The 20,524-nt window shown below is 45.2% G+C and overlaps 1 protein-coding gene across 1 annotated transcript in view; it reads left to right on the plus strand.

The window, feature by feature from the left end:
• The window catches only part of LDLRAD3 (low density lipoprotein receptor class A domain containing 3), a 321,164-nt gene that overhangs the window by 118,668 nt on the left and 181,972 nt on the right, over positions 1 to 20,524 (plus strand). Inside the window, exon 2 of the mRNA XM_011940727.1 lies at positions 2,389 to 2,535. Within this exon, the coding sequence (XP_011796117.1) occupies positions 2,389 to 2,535 (147 nt within the window). The remainder of the gene's footprint in view (positions 1 to 2,388; positions 2,536 to 20,524) is intronic.

Consider the following 20,524-nt stretch of genomic DNA (forward strand, 5'->3'; position numbering starts at 1 on the left):
TATCCAGTACCTGGCTGCCCTTCTAGGGTCCCCCTCACACCCTTGCCTGGAGATGGTGAATTGGTTTCATGTTCTTCTCGGGGTTGTTAGTGGCTTTCTGGAGTCTTGAGAGGGAGTCTCATATGGATTCTGGGCTCGGTGGAATAGAGCATCATGATTAATTAGGGATGGCCGACTTTGCACTAGGATAGGAGAAATTGCAGCAGAATAGGAGAAATAGTAGCATAATACCTTTGCATTTCCTAACAATCAGAGCTGCATGATTTTTAAACTCCATGTCATTACATGTTCTGGGCTACATCTTCCTGCACAAGAGTCTTTGCTGATACTGTTCTCTAGACCTGAGGGGTGCTTAGTTTTTATCTGTATGTGTCTATCAGCATCCACTGTAGATGCTACCCTCTTTCTCGGAATCTTTTTTGAGTTCTTTGAATTTTGACTTTATCTTAAGAACACCAGGGAGCCATTCAATGACCTTTTAAAGTTAAGAAATGGTTGACTTGGTGTTTAGACAGATCCTTCTGGCCGCAGAGGGGAGAGTGGGTTGGAGGGGGGCAAGATGGGAGGCAGGAAGGCCAAGTTGGGAAGTTGTGCTGCGTAGCAGTCCCCGTAAGAGAGGGTGGCTGCTTCGGCTGGAGTCGCAGCTGTGGCAATGGAGAGTCGGGGACTGGCCACATGTAGGAGTTGATAGACTAAGGAGGGGACAAGGGAGATTTCTGGGGTTCTGATGTGGGCAGTTGGGCAGGGTAGAGCCCCTCATTGTAGCTTCTCTCCTAGAGTTCTCCAGTGAGTGATGAAAGCTCATTTTCAGTAATGAAACATGCTTGCGCATTATTAATTCTGTATAATGCAGCAGATAGTCTACAAGAGAAATTCCATGGCACCAAGGCCGGTGGGGTATTGCTTGCCTGTGACGATGTCCATTGTAATTGGTTATTGCCTGCTTGTTCTAGTTATAAAATATTTTTAGTATCACCCCAGTGGTACTATCACTAGACTACAGAGTTAGTGCTCATCTGTGTTTGGAGAAGCCAGGGAACACGTCAGAGGAAAGGCGACATATTCGTTTGCTTAAGGGTGTGTAGGGATTTACTAGGAGATCCAGCAGGCCGAAGGGCATCCCTGGTAAAAAAAAAAATAGGACACATAAAGGATAGTGGCCTGTAGGCGGATATGATGTTAGGGATCTGGAGATCTAGAGATGCTTCTCCTTGGCAAGGTTTTTGAAAGAGAATCATGGACCCTTCTCTTCTGCTGCTACCTCCAGGCAGGTCTAGACATCACTGTTCTTATTTTGCTGTGTGTGCCTTTCCAGCCTAAAGGTATAATAAGCCCTAGGCTTTATCTCTGTATCTTTAGAACATAGCACAAGTATCTGGTCATAAATGTCCAGTAAATGCTTATGGAATGACTCAGGAGGGAGCTCTGGAGCTGCGGTGTGCCGAAGGACTGGTCTTTTTTTTTTTTTTTTCCCCTGCTTTTCCTCAAAACTCTTTTACTCACATGGCTCCTTGTCCCCCAGCCATTGATCACAGTGGCTCAGACTGGTCAGATCGATCAGATCCTGGCTGCCTTGAAAATCTGCCCCCAGGGTCCACTGGTAGAGGAACTCGGCACCCTGCCCACCTCCACCGCCACAGCACTGGCCTTCTCTATTTGCTTTCCAGCCTGAGAGTTGGCTGTTTGGGTTGGGGACTTTGGCACTTTATGACTATGTTCAGTGGAGTTGAATCTGAACTTGCAGCTTGGTTCTCAGCCTCCAGTAACTCTTGGCAGGCAATTCCGTGACCTTGGGACCCTCGTGGAGGTTACAAATCCGGAGTTCAAGATTCAGTGCGGCCTTTTCTACCTGTGCGACCTCAGGCAGATTGGTTTTATAGGTCTGGGCTCCTGTTTCCTAGAGTGAAATGATCTCCCAGTATTTCTGCCAACTTGGCCCAGCTTCAAGGATTCTGTGATTGTAAGGGCTACAGAGTCTGAGGCCTGGAAAGATTTTGCAGTTCCTACTGTTGGAGACATCGGAAGTCCAGTGCTCACTCCTGTCTAGAATTTTAATTTTTAATCACTGCTGATGGGCCAGAAAAGAACATTTGGATTTTACAACCAGTCTTTGATGGAGAAAGAAAAAAAGTCAGTGAACACCCATTTTGTGCTCAACATTTAAGTGTGTTTGTTCCCTGTATTTCTCCATTTAGTCCTCTCAGAATATCCGGAGGTGGGATTCTGAGCAGATTATTAGTCCATTTCACAGATGAGGAAACTGAAGGTCAGAGAGGTTGAGTCACCTACCGGAAGTCTCACCTATACTGAACCACACACCTTTCAGCTGAGGGGCGCTCGGGTCCCTACTGTTGTTGTGCCGTCTGACCTGTCCCCTCTCTCCGACAGAGAGCCAGCTGCTCCCCGGGAACAACTTTACCAACGAGTGCAACATACCAGGCAACTTCATGTGCAGCAATGGGCGGTGCATCCCGGGCGCCTGGCAGTGTGACGGGCTGCCTGACTGCTTCGACAAGAGTGATGAGAAGGAGTGCCGTGAGTGGCCTGGCCCTTTGCTGGGGTGGGGTGGCAGCCATGCTGGGGCAGAGGGGAGCAGGTCCTGAGCTGGCTTAGACCCTGCATACTCTGCTTGCTGCAAGCTGGTGGTTTTGTGCCTCTTGCCAGCAGTCCTGCTTCTCTGCTGCATCTCCATCTCAGTGTCACATGATCTGTGTAGACACAGGGATCTTGGTGGAGGTGGAGCCAACGCTTGGAGAGAGCAGAAGGTTTTACCATCAGGCTCTGCTAATCCCTACCCTGGAGTCCCGTCCTTGCCTTCATTTTATATACAAGCCAACTGAGCATCCCAGAGGTTATATGGCTGCAGCACCTTAAAACCAGCAAGTGGCACATTGGACGTGGGAACCCAGGGCTGCCTGACTCCAGGGTCCATGCTGGTGACCATCTTACAGAGCATCGTGGAATTTTCCTAATGATTAAATGAGGCATAGCATCCCACCAAGTATCCAGCATGGAGTTGGCACTGAATACATAGTAACGTGCTTTCCCATCCCCTTTTCTCTGCCAATAGATAGGGTTTGAGCCTTTGCTGGGGACATCATCTCCTAAGGGGCACCACCAGGGTCAGATGGTTTTGTGATCCTCCCTACCCCACCTCCTTTTCAGCCCTTTACCTGTTTTGTGCCGCCGAAACATGTGTGAGAGTTGGGTTGATGGTCATCTACGAGAAGAGAGGCACCGGGGATGTGAGTTGAGAGGGTCCGTGGTGTCAAATGATCCTGCTCCCTGCCCTGCAGAGGTGTATTTCTCTTCCTCTTCAGTTTGTCTCTGCAGAGTGAGCTTGGCCATGTGCCCTGTGTGGTTGTCCTCCTGGGTGCCCTGGTAGGTAGGAAACATGACTGACAGGTGGTGGGCACAGTGTTGTCTCACAGGGGATTGCCTTGAGACCACATGACTAGACGACGGTTCCTGGCTCTTCCGTGTGCTTCGGGCACCAGGCCACGTGGCCTGTCTGACAGAGAATTGTGTGTCCTGGCTCTGAGCCTGCTGTCTCCCTGGAAGCCAGCTGAGGAAACAGCTGAGGACAGGTTAATCATTTGAACTTCTTTTTTTTTTTTTCTCCCCGAAATGGAGTCTTGCTGTGTCACCCAGGGCTGGAGTGCAGTGGTGCGATCTTGGCTCACTATAACCCCCACCTCCCAGGTTCAAGCAATTCTCCTGCCTCAGCCTTCTGAGTAGCTGGGATTACAGGCGCCCACCACTGCCCCCGACTAATTTTTGTATTTTTAATAGGGACGGGGTTTTACCATGTTGGCCAGGCTGGTCTCAAACTCCTGACCTCATGATCCGCCCACCTCAGCCTCCCAAAGTGCTGGGATGACAGGCGTGAGCCACCATGCCCAGCCAATCATTTGAATTTTTAACATATCTCTGACCGGAATTTGGGGCCCCCGTCTGTTGACGCACGGAAAGGGGCACTGGCTGTGGAGTTCACATACCTCTGGAGCAAGCTGCCCCCTCTGAAACTGGCCCTTCGCCCATCCAAGGGGTCCCGTATCCCCAGTGCCTGCTCCTGCCTTTCAGAGAAGTTTTTGGAATGGGAAAATTGAGGTGTGTTTTTTGGGGAGAATACTTCATACTGCTTGTTGCATGTGACCCTTCTGAATTGATGACTATACATGTGAATTTTTATTTTTGCAGAACTGTTTGTTTGTTATCTTCCAGCCCAGGCTGGAATACAATGGCATGATCACAGCTCACTGCAGCCTCGACCTCCTGGGCTCAAGTGATTCTCCCACTTTGCCCCCCCAGTAGCTGGGAGCACAGGAGTGCGCCATCACGCCTGGCTAATGTATTTTTATTTTTTGTAGAGACAGGGTTTCACCATGTTGCCCAGGTTGCTCTTGAACCCCTGAGCTCAAGCACTCTACCTACCTCCACCTCCCAACGTGCTGGGATTACAGGTTACAGGTGTGAGCCACCAAGCCCGGCCTGTAGAATTATTTTGTAAAAGTATTATGTCTAGTTTAGCTTTTCTCTGTTTCTATCATGGCCTCAGAATTACTAGAGCTGTAACATTAGTAATCTGAGCAAATGACATAGTATGTGTGAGCTCTGTCATCTGTCTGGTTTTAAGGATTTATGAAACACTATACAAGTGTGCCAAGTTACCATTTTTGAGATGTGGTGTATATTTGACCTTCGGCACATGCGGATTGTTGTTAGCTGACCAGGGAATATTTGGAACATGATGTTTCTGAAAGAACGCGGGGTTAAGGAGTTAATTCCTAAGTCGTATTCCCAGCTTTGTCAGTAGCAGCTGTGTGATACTAGTGCAATCTCTGACATTCTGTGTCCTGTCACAAAATCTCATGATTTTAGAATTCATGCTCAAATGGGAAGACATGGTGGAGAGCAAATATTTTTTAAAAAAGATGTTGCTGGCAGCTGCCTGGAGCTGCTTGGTTTGGTTTGGAACAGGCTCATTCTTGGCTATTCTCCATTAGTTTTTTCTCCTGACTTCCTACCTTTAGTACCCAAGTGTGGTGGAGATTTGAGTGGCATTTATGTAGTCTTTTGAGCAAAACATAATTAAAAAACCATGCGCCCCAAACATATATTGACCTCTGTCTGTAGCCCTTCTTTTTTTGTCTTTAAATTGTGAAAACAGAACATTAGAAAGTTTAGATAGTAGAGGGAAGGAGAAAAAGTCCCTTTTCTAAAACAGATTCTACTTTCATTTAAAATTTCTTATATATTCCCTTCCAGCCTAGGACTTGAGGGTGTGAGCCCTTGAGAAGGCCTATTTGTGTCAAAATCTGAGCCCTTCTTCCCCCTTAGGGGGCTGTGTGATCATGGGAAACTTACCAGAATGTTCTAAACTTTAGCCTTTGGGAGAATTAAAGAGAATTCTTTAACCTCCTGGTGCCTCAATTTCCTCCTCTTCAAAACAGGGGTAATAAGGCTTCTGATACTTAACACTGTTGTGAAGTTTTAACCTGTATGAAGCATGCAGCGCAGTGCCTGTATATAGTAAGTGGCTTATAAACATTAACTATTATTGGTTAAATCTGTACCAACTATTTTATTTGGTTGTTGTCATGGGGAAATACAGTTCAATTACCTGCTTTTTTCTACTTAACATTAGAGGCCCTTGGCCACGTTCTATATTGAGGATTCACAGTTGTTTTGGGAGGCTGCCTAATGCTCTCTCAGGTAGAGACACTGTAAGTTAACCATCCCCCTGTGTTTTCAATCTCTTCTGTTTCACTCTCTTCCGCACTTTTACTTCTGCTGATCAAAATGTTTAGGATCATTGAAGGAACTTATGCTTAACCAGATCACGGAAGTATACAATGGTTTCAGCCAGAGCCAGGGTGGACAGGGCTGAGGTCTCCAGGGTGACCAACTTCACCACCTTTTTAAGGATGTTTGGAACGGCTGATGTGGAATTCCTGCCGCCTTCCCGGAGGGAGGGAGAGAGACTGGTTCTGTGTCTTGCTCATGAGCTACGAAGCCCTTTCTCTGATTCTTTGAAACAACTGGGTACTGAAGGGGAGGTGAGTGAAGGTTGCAGTGTTGCAAGGTTGCAGAGAGGTGATTACTTCAAGTGCCCTGTGGAGCTTTGGCATTGGGAAGATAATGCGCTTCTTAAAAAAGAGAGAATTCTTGCCCTTTTCAAAGGGCAAGAAAGAGCCTGCAGAGGTGTGTCATGGTGGGATATGAGGCAGTGAGCAGCTCTTCTGTATCCACAGCAGAGGAAGGATTTTTACCACACAGGAAGAATTTTTTTTTAATTTTTTTATCGTGAAGGTAATAAGACTACATATTGTAAAAACTGAGGGCAGAGAAGGAGGAAAAGCGTCTGTACTCAGATCCACCATTGGCATTCTGGAAGTTCTCACTCAGGCTTTTCCCCAGTGTAATCGCCAGGGGTGTACAGTTTTATATTTTGACATTTTTTCATGTAACATTTCAGTTTCAACCTGTTAACATTTTTTCTGTATCTTCCCCCATTTTTCTGTTTGTCATTTTTAGTGCCATTAACTTGCTATAATATGGTTTATCTACACATAATTTGGCATTTCTCTTCTTTCCAGTTTTCCACTATGGGAAACAGTGCTCACTTGTGAACAGGAGGGTGGACATGACTTTCCCTCTGTTTTGAGAAATTTGCTTAGGCTCAATTCTCAGAATTAAAATTACTGGGTTGGAGGGAAGGCACCTTTTCTTGGCTCTTGACACCGACTGCCCACTTGTTTTGCTAAAGTTTTGCACCAGTTTGCTGGCAATGTGTGAAAACTATGACTTTATTTTAGTCTTGGCAGCCCTGGGTAACATCTTTAAAAAATATTTTTCTGGTTACTTTAATAATTGAAAACAGTTACTTTTTTTTAAATTAAAAAAAATTATCTAGCGAGATTGTTTTCCCTTACCTCTACTTACTAGTTTTATTTCTTTGTGAGATACCTATTGATGGACTAAAATTAATTTCTAGCTGAGTTAAGACATTAGATTTTCTGCCTCTTGAATCTATAGAAGAGGCTCATTTGGGGACACTTTGAGTGTATTTCCGTTCCTGGTTAGTGGAATGCCCTCAGAGATAGTTTTATCCAAATAGCTTTAAAATAAAAGGAATAAAGATAATGTTTTAGAAAAACGAGGAAGCACCATGAAAGTCCTGATTATGAGGAGAGCTTATTAGAGCTTCCTCTAGGCCACACTATCCCAGGCATTTTACATTCTATTGATGCATTTGATCGTTGCAGAAGCCTTACTAGTAAAGGGTTGGTGTCATCTCCAGATGAGGAAATTGAGCAGTAGAGCGATTCCATGGAGTTTGCCTGTTGGCCCAGAAAATAAGTCTCCATAACCTTCTTCTGTCAGAGACCCCCAGTGGGGGCTTTCAGTCTTTTTCTCCAGTTATCTGTTACCTGCTGAAATGGAATCTTACTGCTATCAGGACATATTATCATGTCGAACCTGCTTTATAAAAAGATTCTAAAAACATCCATAATGGTTTCTTATGGAAATGAATATTTACATGACTGTTAGTCCCGGGAGTTTCTGAAATGTTTTCCTTAAAGAGACTGTCCTTTGATTAGTGTTGCCTTGTGTAATAAAGCAGCAATCCAAATTTCCAGAACCCACAGGGGACTGGGAGTCAAGAGCCTTAAGATCTTTTTCCAGTTCTGTGTCGATGTTAGCTGCCATCTGTCTGTGTTCTAACCAAGTGGTTGGGGGGATCCTGAATGTTTGGGGTCCTCTTCCCAAGGTGGTTCATTTTCTCCTTTGGAAAGTTACACCGATTGATGTCTTTGGCTTTGCGTTTACAGACTTGGCCGTTTATGTTTGATGGGTGTGTTTGGTGGGGGGGAGGTGTGGAGGAGGAATACATTTGAGGACTTTGTCAAATGATAAAATATTAACGAATCTCCAAATCCTGTAGGAAAGTAGGTGGAAAAATGGGATTTGAATTTTACTTGCTTTTACTGTTCCTGACCATTTCTTGAACATGTGTTATTATTGCTCTGGTGTGAAGGCATAAATCCATGAGATAGGGTTGAGAGGGCAAGTTTGGGCAAATGATCTCCAAGAAATATAAAAGAGCAAGAAAGCTGGGGTTGAGATTGTTCAGGCTCCATACTCTTCTTCTTTCTTTTAGCATCTTCCTCGTCTTCTGCCTCTAGGTGGTGCCACCTATATTTTCTTTTAACCTCGCACTACAGGGCAAGTAGAGATGTGGGAAAAAGCTGGATTCTGAGTTATCCTTTACCTTTACTAAGCTTTACCAGGAATTCAGCTGTTTCTCTAGGGCACCTAATACCGGCTTCACACACAAAATGCCTCTGGAAATCAGGAAGCTTTCTTTTTTTTCTTTTTGAGACGGCGTCTTGCTGTGTCGCCCAGGCTGGAGTGCAGTGGCGCTATCTAGGCTCACTGCAAGCTCCACCTCCCAGGTTCACGCTGTTTTCCTGCCTCAGCCTCCTGAGTAGCTGGGACTACAGACGCCCACCACCATGCCCAGCTAATTTTTTGTGTGTTTTTTTAGTAGAGACGGGATTTCACTGTGTTAGCCAGGATGGTCTCAAACTCCTGACCTGGTAATCCGCCCGCCTCGGCCTCCCAAAGTGCTGGGATTACAGGCGTGAGCCACCGCGCCCAGCCTAGGAAGCTTTCATAGGATGGATAGAGCTTGTGGCTTCTTCTCTTGGACTGTTCTGCCATTTCTCAAAGAAGGGGATGTGTTGGCTGATGGGCTGTGGCTTAGGGAGGCAGCCTGTCAGTCACTGTGCAGCTGCAGCGGGCTCAGGTCTCCCCATCACTGTGTAGAAAGCAGAACTGGCACAGCACTATCATTTTGGGTTGAATTGTAGCCCAACCTTCTCCCACAATTTTGCTGTGTTGAAGTCCTAACCCCTAGTATTTCAGAATGTGACTTTATTTAAAGATGGGGTTTTATAAAGATAACCAAGTAAAAATGAAGTCATTAGGTGGGTCCTAATCCAATATGACTGGTGTCCTTATAAAAAGGGGAAATTTGGACACAGAAATATGTACAGAGGGGAGACGATGTGAAGACTTGTAGCAAGAAGACAGCTATCTACAATCCAAGGAGAGGGCCTGAAACAGATCCTTCCCTCACAGCCCCCAGAGGGAGTCAAGCCTGCTAACACCTTGATTTCAGACTCCTGGCCATCAGAACTGTGAGACAATAAATCCTGTGGTTGAAGCTGTCCAATTTGTGGTACTTGGTTATGGCAGCCCTAGCAAATTAATACGACTATCAACCTATCTGCTTTGTTTTAAAAAATAAATTATTATAGGCCGGGCTTGGTGGCTTATGCCTGTTATCCCAGCACTTTGGGAGGCTGAGACGGGCAGATCCCTTGAGCCCAGGAATTTGAGATCAGCCTGGGCAACATGGTGAAATCCTGACTCTACTAAAAATACAAAAATTAGCCAGATGTGGTGGCGGGAGCCTGTAATCCCAGCTACTCGGGAGACTGAGGCACAAGATTTACTTGAACCCGGGAGGTGGAGGTTGCAGTGAGCTGAGATTGTGCCACTGCACTCCAGCCTGAGTGACAGAGTGAGATCTTATCTCAAAACAGACCCCCAAAATTATTATACAGTGAATGATAGCTTCCTGCAGCTGTCTGACAGACTGACATCTGCAGACATCCGGCTTTCACTTTTTCCTTTAACAATTTGCAAGTAAGATTCTCACTGTTATGGGTCAAATTGTGTCTTCCGAAAGGATATAGGATATGTTGAAATCTGAACCCCTGTATCTTAGAATGTGACCTTATTTGGAAATGGGGGTCCTTGTGGATGTAGTTAGTGAAGATGAGGTTGTACTGGAGTAGGGTGGGCCCTTAATCGTGAATGTTGTCATTATAAGAAGATAATCTGAAGATATGAGGGAAGAAGACCATGTGACAACAGAGGCAGAGACTGGAGGGAGGCACCCGCAAGCCAAGGAGTGACCACCATCAGCAGAAGCTGGCCTCCGCCCAGTCCACATGGACCTTTTCTTAACCCCCCTACTGCCCACCCTCTCGGGAAGAGTCACGCCCTCTGTTTCTTTTGGAGACCCACTGCTTTCTCATATGAGTGAGGTGTCCGGTTTTTTTCCCGCATCTTGGTTCTTGGCAAGCCACTGCTAGCTAAGGGCTGAATTCCAAAGGCCTTCTGAAGGAGCTGAGCCTCAGAAAACGTAACTGGCGCTCCAAAGGGTCTAGAGAATATCATCGTGGTTTAAAGATCTGTCCATTAAACACTTCAGAATGAAAAGACGTGCTCTTTCACAGCACTTATGGTATGGAGGAAATCCAAGACCTATGTATATTAGCGTTGCCTCTTTTCTCATTGAGTCATTCTGTTTGTATTTGGTATTTAAATGTCTCACCTAATTCCTGGCATGATCCTCACGTCACTGAATTTCTTTTGTCTTAAATTCAAAACCACAAATCCTATGGTTAAGAACAGGGGTTTGGGCCCAGACAGTACTGAGTTCTCCCCACAGCTTCCATTTATGACCTGTGCAGCCCTGGGACTTACCATGCACCTGTTTTCTCATCTGTAAAATGGAGGTAATAGCACTGCCTATCCCAGAGGTGTGATATTTCGGGGGTGATATTTCAAACATCTAGTAAGCGCTGTGTCCAGGCCCTAAGCCAGTTAAAAAGGAGTGGATTTAAACAATAGGTATTGTTTCCTGGTGCAGACAAGGTGCAGATCAGCTCTGTGAGTCTGACATGAGCTAATGTGAGGCTTGTAGCTGGTGTCTGGTGTGAGTTAAGCATTCAGTGAATGCTAGCTGACCCTATTCCCTCAAATACATGCATGCTGGTGACATTTCCTGGCCAGCGCAATACTAGGAGTTATTACTCCCCTGCTCCCAACACCTCCCTCCTCCACTTCCCCTTCCCGCACCCGGTCTTTTCTTGCTCTTAGTTTGAGAGCCTGTGCCATGGAAACACCTTCATCTACTAGGTCAATATCTGCTTTTCACTGTCCAGTCTTGAACACACATTCATGAGCTTGCATGAAATTGCTTTTAGCTTAGAACTCCAGGGAGCCAGCCAGACACTCAAACTGGTGCAAAAGGGAAGGAAACAAACATTTGAGGGGCTGGGGTGAGCCAGGCTCTTGAGGTTGCAGAGAAGGAAGCTTGGAGGTACCTCCTCTGCATTCAGATGGGGACCTGTGTCTTAATGGACCTGCAGTAGGCGCCCACCCCCAGAGTGGCTGCCTTAGGCTGTTCTCAGCTTTGCTGGAGCCCTGCACAATTAAACACGTAAGTGGATTTTAATGACGATATTTTGCTTCAGGGCTCAGGCTTCTCAGCCGCCATGAGTATGTAGTCTCTTCCACCTTCACCACACTGACCTGAAGTCAGCACCACTCCCTGTGGCCTTCAGCATTGTAGGCCTAGAACTTGCAAAAATTACTGTCTTCCTGATTCCTTCTTGCCACTCTAGATGTGCTCTTTGTGCCTTGTGGCCTGTGGTGAGGACAGACTTTCAGTTCAGATGTTGGACTCACAGCATGAAGTTTCGGGTGGGCATCTGATAGGCACCCACCTACATACGGACGTTTCCAGGTTGTCAGGCCACACTTAACATGCATTTGACTGTACGCAAACTTTTCTTAAAGGCCCCTGGTGGATTTTTGAAGATGTTGGTAATTTTACACTAAGTAGAGAAGTACAAAGTGCTCCAAATCTTTCCAGTTTTATTAGTTTCCTAGGGCTGCTGTAACAAAATACCACAAACTGGGTGGCTTAGAACAACAGATACTTACTCTTTCACAGTTCTAGAGGCTGGCTAGGTGTCTAAAGCAAGCTGTCGACCCGGCCGTGGTTTCTCTGAAGGTTCTAAGGAAGGATCCTTCCTTGCCTTGTCCTCACTTCTACTGATTTGCTTTCTGATGTGGTTTGGCTCTGTGTCCCCACCCAGGTCTCACCTTGACTTGTAATAATCCCCACGTGGTCATGGGCGGGCCCTGGTGGGAGGTAATTGAATCATGGGGGTAGGTTTTTCCTGTACTGTTCTCGTGATAGTGAATAAGTCTCGTGAGATCTGATGGGTTTTTTTGTTTGTTTGTTTCATTTAAAAAAAATTCATTTCAGTAGTTTTTGAGGAACAGGTGGTTTTTGGTTACATGGTAAGTTCTTTTTAAACTTTAAGTTCTGGGATACATGTGCAGAACATGCAGGTTTGTTACATAGGTATACATGTGCCATGGTGGTTTGCTCCACCCATCAACCCGTCATCTAGGTTTTAAGTCCCGCATGCATTAGGTATTTGTCCTGATGCTCTCCCTCCCCTCGGCCCCCACCCCCAACAGGCCCTGGTGTGTGCTGTTCCCCTCCCTGTGTCCATGTGTACCCATTGTTCTACTCCCACTTAGGAGTGAGAACATGTGGTGTTTGATTTTCTGTTCCTGTGTTAGTTTGCTGAGAATGATGGTTTCCACCTTCATCCATGTCCCTGCAAAGGACATGAACTCATTCTGTTTTTATGGCTGCATAGTATTCCATGGTGTATATGTGCTACATTTTCTTTATCCAGTCTGATCTGATGGTTCTATAAATGGGGTTCCCCTGTACAAGCTCTGCTGCATACCGCCATGTAAAATGTGGCTTTTCTCCTTCTTTGCCTTCTGCCATGATTGTGAGGCCTCCCCAGCCATGTGGAACTGTGAGTCCATTAAACCTCTTTTTCTTTATAAATTACCCAGTTTCAGGTATGTCTTTATTAGTAGCATAAGAACAGACTAATACACTGTCCATCATTGTGTTCTTCGGCTTGTAGATGCATCACTCCCGTCTCTGCCTGTGTCATCCCATGGTTCTGTCCCTGTGTCTCTTTGCTTTTTTGTCCAAATTTCTTTTTTAAGGACACTGATCATTGGTTTAAGACTCACCCTAATCTAGTATGACTTTATCCTAACTTCATTATGTCAGCAAAGACCCAATTTCCAAATATAAGGTCACATTCACAGGTCCCAGGGCACTGTTCAACCTGCTACACTGGGTAAATATTGAGGAGGTGAAGCTCCCAGTGACCAGCAGCTACCACCGGAGGAGGCCTTTGCAAACTCAGCTGCCTGGAGGTCCCCTTGCTGTGTGGATGCTCACTGCATTCACTTGGGGAATATCGCTGTTAATTGTTTTACCTCTGCCTTTGTAGCAGGGTGGTTATGGAACAGAACCAAGTGTGTCAGTAAAACAGGGATGATTTGAATGCCTAAGAAGGTTGATTCAAATGAGAAAATAAATAAATACATATATTTTAAAAGTCAGCTGGATGTACTCTTTTTTTCTTCTGTAATCTGATGCTTCCTCTGGCCACTTCCATAAAGTGAAGATACTCTAAATGCTAGTTAGTGTGTCTAGCAGTCTGTGAAAGTTCTGTGCTTTTAGTAGCTCTGGGGCTGGAGGGGGCTGCTGTGGACTAAGCATAGTGTCACCAGCTCTCCGCTGTCCAGCCCTGCTTGGAACCTGGGAGGGTTCCACCTGGGGGTCCCAGCCAGTTTGGACTGCAGTCAGGTTTTGTTTGTCCTGCACAAGGACACGAAAAACAAAAATTAGTTGCCAGTGTTTATAAAGCAAGAGCTTGCACATAAAAATTTGGATTATCAGGTTTTCTTGAGAAATCAGATATTAGATTACTTTTTGCACTCATAGAGAACCATGTCCATTCTGCGTCTATCCTGTATTTCACCGTCTTGATCATTCTAAGGCCTCCAGTGTTTTTAAAATTCCGAGACACACATTTTTTTCCCCACATTTTTCAATGGGCTAAGAAAAGAGTGTCTAATTGGCAGAGTTGTTTCTTTGTTAGTTGTGCATAAAATAGTGGTGTGCTTTGCACTCAGTGGCATCTTGGATTCAATGAAATGCACTAATTTTCTCTGATTGTTACCATATGATGTTTCAGCCAACGGTGCTGAACATTTCCAAACAGATAAATGTACCATGTGTGTGTTATGTTTTCCTTTGGGTGCTGTGCCTAGAGGATAGCAGACAGGGTGCAAAGTGAGAAGGAACTGGCTCTGCAGCCAACACTGCCAGTATTGAATCCTGGCTCCATCATCTGGGAGCTGTGCAACCTGGGCAAGGTACCTGGCCTCAGTTTCCTCATAACTCCCCTGGCATTTTTGTGAGGATTAAATGAGCTGAAACCTTGAAAACCCTTCAAACAGCAGCAGGCACAGAGGAAGCACTCCATCAATGTCAGCTGTACTCCTGGCAGTGTGGAGGTCCCAGCTCTGTCCCTAGCTAGTCACTTCTCTTCTTGGAATCTCAGTTCCTTCATCTGGGAAATGGGAGCAGATGTGAAAAGAGGCAGGGTGAGAATACATATGAAGGTGCTGGCGCCTGCTGCATAGCAGGCACTTAATGTGATATGCTTTCCATCTTCTGCCTTCCTCAGGGATGCATTGTGCCCTAAAAGGGAAAGCCTCTAGGGTTGCCAGAGAGTTTTTGATCCAGACTCCTTCAGGTGTCAAAGATGAGCTGGGTGATGCTCCATAGATTCTCCTTTCTAATAGGTGACAGTTCTGTTTCAGAAATACTGTGGATGTTCAGGTTGACAGCGCATAAGTCAAACTTAGCCCCTTCCCTTCCCTGAACCATTTTCAGGAGATGGAACCCGGGGAGCTTGTCATAGTCTGGTTCTGAGGAGTGGGCTGGGGGACAGCCTGGGATGGGGAGCCCCACTCCAACTACAATGCTGTCGAGTTCCCATTGACACCCCCAACCACTGCCCAGGAGGTGAGAAGAATCAGACTATCTACCTGGAGTCCTGGGGCTCCCTCCCTTGAAGCTGGGACAGAAGACCCAAGACTCTGGTTGGGAAGAAGTTGAGTCAAGTCTATTGAGATAAGGCTTCCTGGAGCCTAGAGAAAAACTGAGAAGAACTTATCCAATTAAGTAACTCCCAGGAGAAGAATGACTGTTTCATTTTCTGAAGTGACTAAATCCCCCAGTTCTTAGAAAGTTTGTTTCATTATTTAGTTAAATCTCCCATCACATATCCCTGCTGTTATACCATTCTGATCCTATTCTGGTGGTGACAGGGAAACTTGGACGGCATCTGCAAGAATCCCACCAGGCCTCTTCCAGCTCCCTTGGTCCCTCCTAGGTGATAGCAGCTGTTGTTTGAGACCTGCCACTGCTTTCTTGGAAACTACCAATTTAAATGCCAATATTGTCACCAGCTAAGAAGTGAGTGGCATGGAGTCGTCTTAAAGTCATCTTTTAAACCAATTCTTTTGCACAAATATCAGCTTCATTCCATCTCGCCAGTCTTCTTCCCCACTTCCAGAGAGCTTCATTATCATCAGCAGTGTGTGCTGCCTTTTCTCTGCCTGCGAAGAGAGAATCTTAATGAAATAGCTCTGAGCTGGGGGGCAGGGGTCATGTTTCTGTGTTTCTGGAATGAGTGTGGTCAGGTTGCCTGGGCCCCTGTCATTCTGCAGGCTCTTATTGCCAGGACTTGGCTGTAACTGCAAAATATAGTCAGTGGTAACATGCTTGGTAATTGCTAATACAATTTAAATGGCTGCAAAATCACAGAACATCAAAAAAAATTTTCTCCTGGCACATCCAGACAAATCTTGCTGATCCAAGTTAGGGTGTGCAGTCTTTATTTTTATTTTTTAATGCAGACTTGCACTTTTATCTGCAACATAGCTAGTGTGCAGTTGCCAAATGACTTTTTTAAAAAATCTTGAGACAGATGAGAAAATAATAATTAAAAAAAGAGAATATGGTGCATTCATATAATGCAGACACGTGACCAGAGAGACTCTTCGCTAGTAACACTTGAATATTAGTTTTCTAAAGGTTTAGAGTGGGAGGAGATGGGGGTAGAGAATCTTTAAAGTCAAAAAGTAACTGCATACCCCTCTTTAGAAAGCATTTCAGAAACTTTAGCTTTTGACGTGGTTAATGCCATGTCCTTTTCTCAGATCACTACAAGAGGAGTCACATAAAATGTCTTAGGGAATGTCTTAGGGCTGAAAGGCCGTTGGGTGTTCTAGAATCAGTGATTGGAAGGCAAAGGACTGAGGTAGGTTACATTACAAGTGTTCGGTGTTCTATAGCACCACAGAGTTCCAGGTTAATTTCAAATTAAAATACAGTCTCTTACTCCACTGGAAAGGCATCATTTGCATGTACCTGAGTTACTTATTTCCATTATCCATGCCCTTCATTTTGGTGGGATAAGGGTGGAGAGGCAAAAAGTCAGTGTCTCAGATTCTCCATGAGATTTAAATATGCAGGGTCTGAAAACCATCTTGGCTTCTGCTGTCTGTTGTCGAGTGAAGGGTTGTTTGCCTCTCCTGCTCTTTCGGTATCTAGCAATAAAGTCTGTGATGTTTACTGACCTCTGAGAGGGAGGTGAGGAGAAGACTCGAGAATTTTGTTTATTTGGAGAGAGGAGGGAGAGAGGCCGTCCTGTTGCCTTCTCGAATCACATAGAGAGCTACGAGAGAATGCTTCAAAGATGGATTGGACACTGTTGGAGGAGTAGGTGATTGTGGTAAGGAGGTTTCCATGATCTGTGTTTTCCTTTGGCTGTTTTGAACATTTTAGCCAATGACAGGTGAACTGTAGCAGGATCCTGCTGGTAGCTGTATATTTGTTCCTGAGCCTGTGCAAGCCCATCACCATCACTCTGCTGCATGTCCGTAGACCTTGTCCTGTTGAGCCCTGGGTAGTGCCTGCTTTTTGGTGGTCAAACCACATATTCACGTTGTTGTCAGTCCCCAGGCACCAGGGCAGGCAGTCTGGTGGGCCACTAAGTGAAGCTGTTGGATGACAGGGAGCAGATGGTCCTGATGCAGAACACGGTGGGTGTCTGCCACTTGTCTGACTTTAAAATCCAAGCTGGGGCTATTCCCAGTTCCCTGGAATGGAGGCCACTGGCCAGTCAGATGCTGTTAAGGGAAAGTTGAGTGTAGTTCAGTGGTGACAGTGCTGGCCGCCTTGATTCAAGACCTGGCTGCTGCATCCTCTCCATTTCTCATCACTACTGGCACTCAGAGCCTATACTGAGTGTCCCTTTAGATGGATGTATTCTCTGCTTTATTTTTCTATTTAATCTTCTCAGAGTGCCAGTATCTTAATCCATTCAAATACTACTAACTGGGTGGCTTATAAACAGCAGCACTTATTTTTCTCAGTTCTGGAGTGGGGAAGTCTAAAACCAAGGCACTGACAGATTTGGTGTCTGGTGAGGGCTCGCATCCTGGTTTGTGGACAGCCGTCTTCTCGCTGTGTCCTCATAGGGTGTAATGGATGCCTGAGCTCCCTTGGGCCTTTTTCGTAATGGCACTAATCTCATTAATGAGGGCTCCACCCTCATGATCTAACCAGCTCCCAAGAGCCCCACCTCCTAATACCATCACATTGGAGACTAGGGCCTGAACAGAAGAATTTCAGGAGGACAAAAACATCCAGTCCATTGCAGGGTAGAAGAACTTTCATGGAAAAGGAAAGCCTAAATACAGCCCTGAGGGTAAAGAAAGAAGAGGATGCTGCATATTTAGGCCTGCCCATGGTGATTCGTATGGCTGGTGGGAAGGAAGAGGAGAGATTTCAGGGGTGCCTAGAGAAGTATGTGGTGGGTCAGGCAGGCAGGGCTGCATAAGCTAAGGGAAGGAAGTAGCCATGTGCTTAGTGGTCAACATGGTTGAGAGCGTTGGCTCCAAAGTCAGATGAGTGAGTCAAATCATGCTCTACCTCTACCTAGCTGTGTGATCCTGGGCAAGTTACTTAACCTCTCTGTACCTCAGTTGCCACAGCTGTAAAATGAGATAGGAATAGTTCCTATGTCACGGGCTGGTGAAGATTAAATGACTCTCTGTAAAGCTCTTAGAAAACACCTGCTTCACAGTAGGCATTCAACAAATGTTTGTTGCAACTTTTGACAATACTTCATGCTTTAAATTCTCCTATATAAAAGTTACGGCCAAAAAGTTGTAAATGCTTGCCTGCCATCATCTGTCAGTCACCAGACTGACCATAATGACATGACTTATAAATTTTCTGAATGAATAAAGGAGTACTGGAGTGTTATCTTGGTGGCTCAGCGTGGTGCTGCCAAACAAAAAGAAAGAAAAGAATAATAAAAATGAAACAAACTAAGTTTTGAGTTGTCTCTTGAATAACCACAAAATAAAGGGCTAAGCTCTTTGCCACCTTGGACTCCTGGGCTCTTAGGGACAGTGCCCAACCAGTACTTTCTAAATTGTGCTTGATGGGTCATCTTACTCATTTGTTGATGTAGATTTGGGGATGACTCAAAAGCTGCTGGAATAGAATTCTTAGAAACAGAGTGGAGCCCAGGAGTCTGCACCTGAACAAGCAGCCCAGGGGAGTCTGGTGCTCCCTCCATTTTGAAACTCATCTGTCATAGGACTAGACTAAGTCTCACTGAGTGAGGAATTTGGTTGGACAAATCTTGCATTGCTAGCCTCTTTTGATGTCTGGGTAGAGGGAATGTCCCGCAGAGCATTCCTTCTGCTAAGTCCAGGCAGATGCATTGCAGTTAGTATAGTGGCCTCAAAAGCATACTGTTTTGAAGAGGGAGTGCTAAGTAATGGGATGGCGACATGATACGGGTTGTTGCTTTGTTTTGCTTTTAAAGTTCTTTCATGCGTATTATCTCCTAAAGAAATAAAATAGATCGCAGATGCTCTCATTGCAATGCCCATGAGAGGAAATGACTTTATCTGAGCCAGAAATGAAATTCTCAGCAAGAGGCTCCTGTCCGTTGGAAATTTCAACAAATATTGCCAACAAGATTATATGCCTGTTCACAGTGGGTATCTCTGGAAGGTGGGATAATGATAATTGTTCTTCTCTAACATCATCTTATTTTTGCACGAGAGGCAGTGTGTGGCGTGCTTGAAAATACACAAGCTTGACATAGGCCAATCTGGGTTTGTCCTAGTTCCTTTGCATACTGGACACGTTATTTAATTTCTCTGTACCTCAGTTTCCTCATCTGTGAAATGGGGAAATAATAAAATAGTATCTACCTCCTACAGTTTAAATACATTTATACCTGTTATGTGTTTAACTGGTATTAACAATGCTTGATCTTTCTTAGTTGTTCAAAAGAATTAGCTATAGTTACTAACAATGTCATCTTTAAGTACATGCAACTGGTAGTCCTGGGAGCATAAATTAAAGCATAAAGAGAAATGCTGCCCAGGTCCTGGAAGCTGATGTGTGAAGGGTCTAGCATATCTGTCATAAGGACCAATAGGGATTTGCTAGGACCCAGCTCGCTGATTTGGGGTCTGATTTTTTTTTTTTTTTTTTTTTTAAATCTCTGCAGTGAGGAGTAGGACTCTATCAGTTTTTCTAACTGTTCTTCTTGGAGTGCCAAAGGGAGAAAGGAGAGCACCTGAGCCATGGGGGCTTGGAGCATGGACTCTTGTCCTTGCTGAAAGCAAAGCAGCTACAAGTCTATTTTGTAAAAAAATATCTATTGGGCTTGAGATTTGATTTTCACAGAGACTTCTGTGGTAAACAGACAGAAGGGTTGATTCCTACTGGACTTGCCCTCTAAGCAGCCTTTTTTTTCTTTCTTTTTTAAAATCTCATTTTGACATCTGTGATTCCAAAGACAGCACCGTAATTGTCTTTTTCCAGAACAGAGCTCACTTCCAACTATCATAGCATGGGAGTACTCGAAAATTTATTTCTCATAATGAGCCAAAATCTCTCTACAGCTCTTTAAAGGTAGCTGTGGAGCGCCTTGGGTCATAATGAGCTCCCTGTTAATATAAATGCTCAGGCTTGCATTGGTTTCAGGTCCCGGCCTCACTCATGACTGACTGTGTTATGTGTGTAGGTAAGTCTCGCCACCTGTCCAAGAAATAAATATGAAGATGTATGCAAAGTCCTCGGTACAGTGCCCGGTAGGCGTCAGCCTTGGCTGCCACCAGCAGCAGCAACACTACTGTTCTAATAATCAGAAGAAGTGACTGGTGCACATCTGCTTGGAATCCTCTTCCTGTGACCCCAGAAGAGAGTCTTATGTTCATGGTTAAGGATGATTTTTAGATGATGCTATTAAGATCTCTCTTCAGTGCCCCTGACACTGCAAATGGGCCATGCACCATTAGGAGATGGGGCCTTTAACAGTTACTGCAGGGGCTACCTGGAAACATTGTATGAGCACCTCCAAAAAGTTGTGGACATGTGACTCTTACAAGGAGTCACCCTAATGCTAGCAGTTAGCTATGCCCACAGACAAGGTGATGGATGGGGTTCCCTAGAGTCCATCAGTCCTGCACTCTTCCCTTTGCCCTGCAGGGTGTATTTCAGAAGAAAACATAAACTGTGGATTGTATAATCATCCTCTGATGCAAACCAAACTTTGGCAAGTGTGAACGATTATGAAAACAATGCACATATGAAACACACTTTCCCTGCGCTCTCTGTTTAACATCCCAGGTTATGTGCCAGCTTTCCGCACACCGCCCCCCCCCC

The sequence above is a fragment of the Colobus angolensis genome, unplaced genomic scaffold, assembly GCF_000951035.1.
Source record: "Colobus angolensis palliatus isolate OR3802 unplaced genomic scaffold, Cang.pa_1.0 Scaffold192, whole genome shotgun sequence".
Taxonomy (NCBI): domain Eukaryota; kingdom Metazoa; phylum Chordata; class Mammalia; order Primates; family Cercopithecidae; genus Colobus; species Colobus angolensis.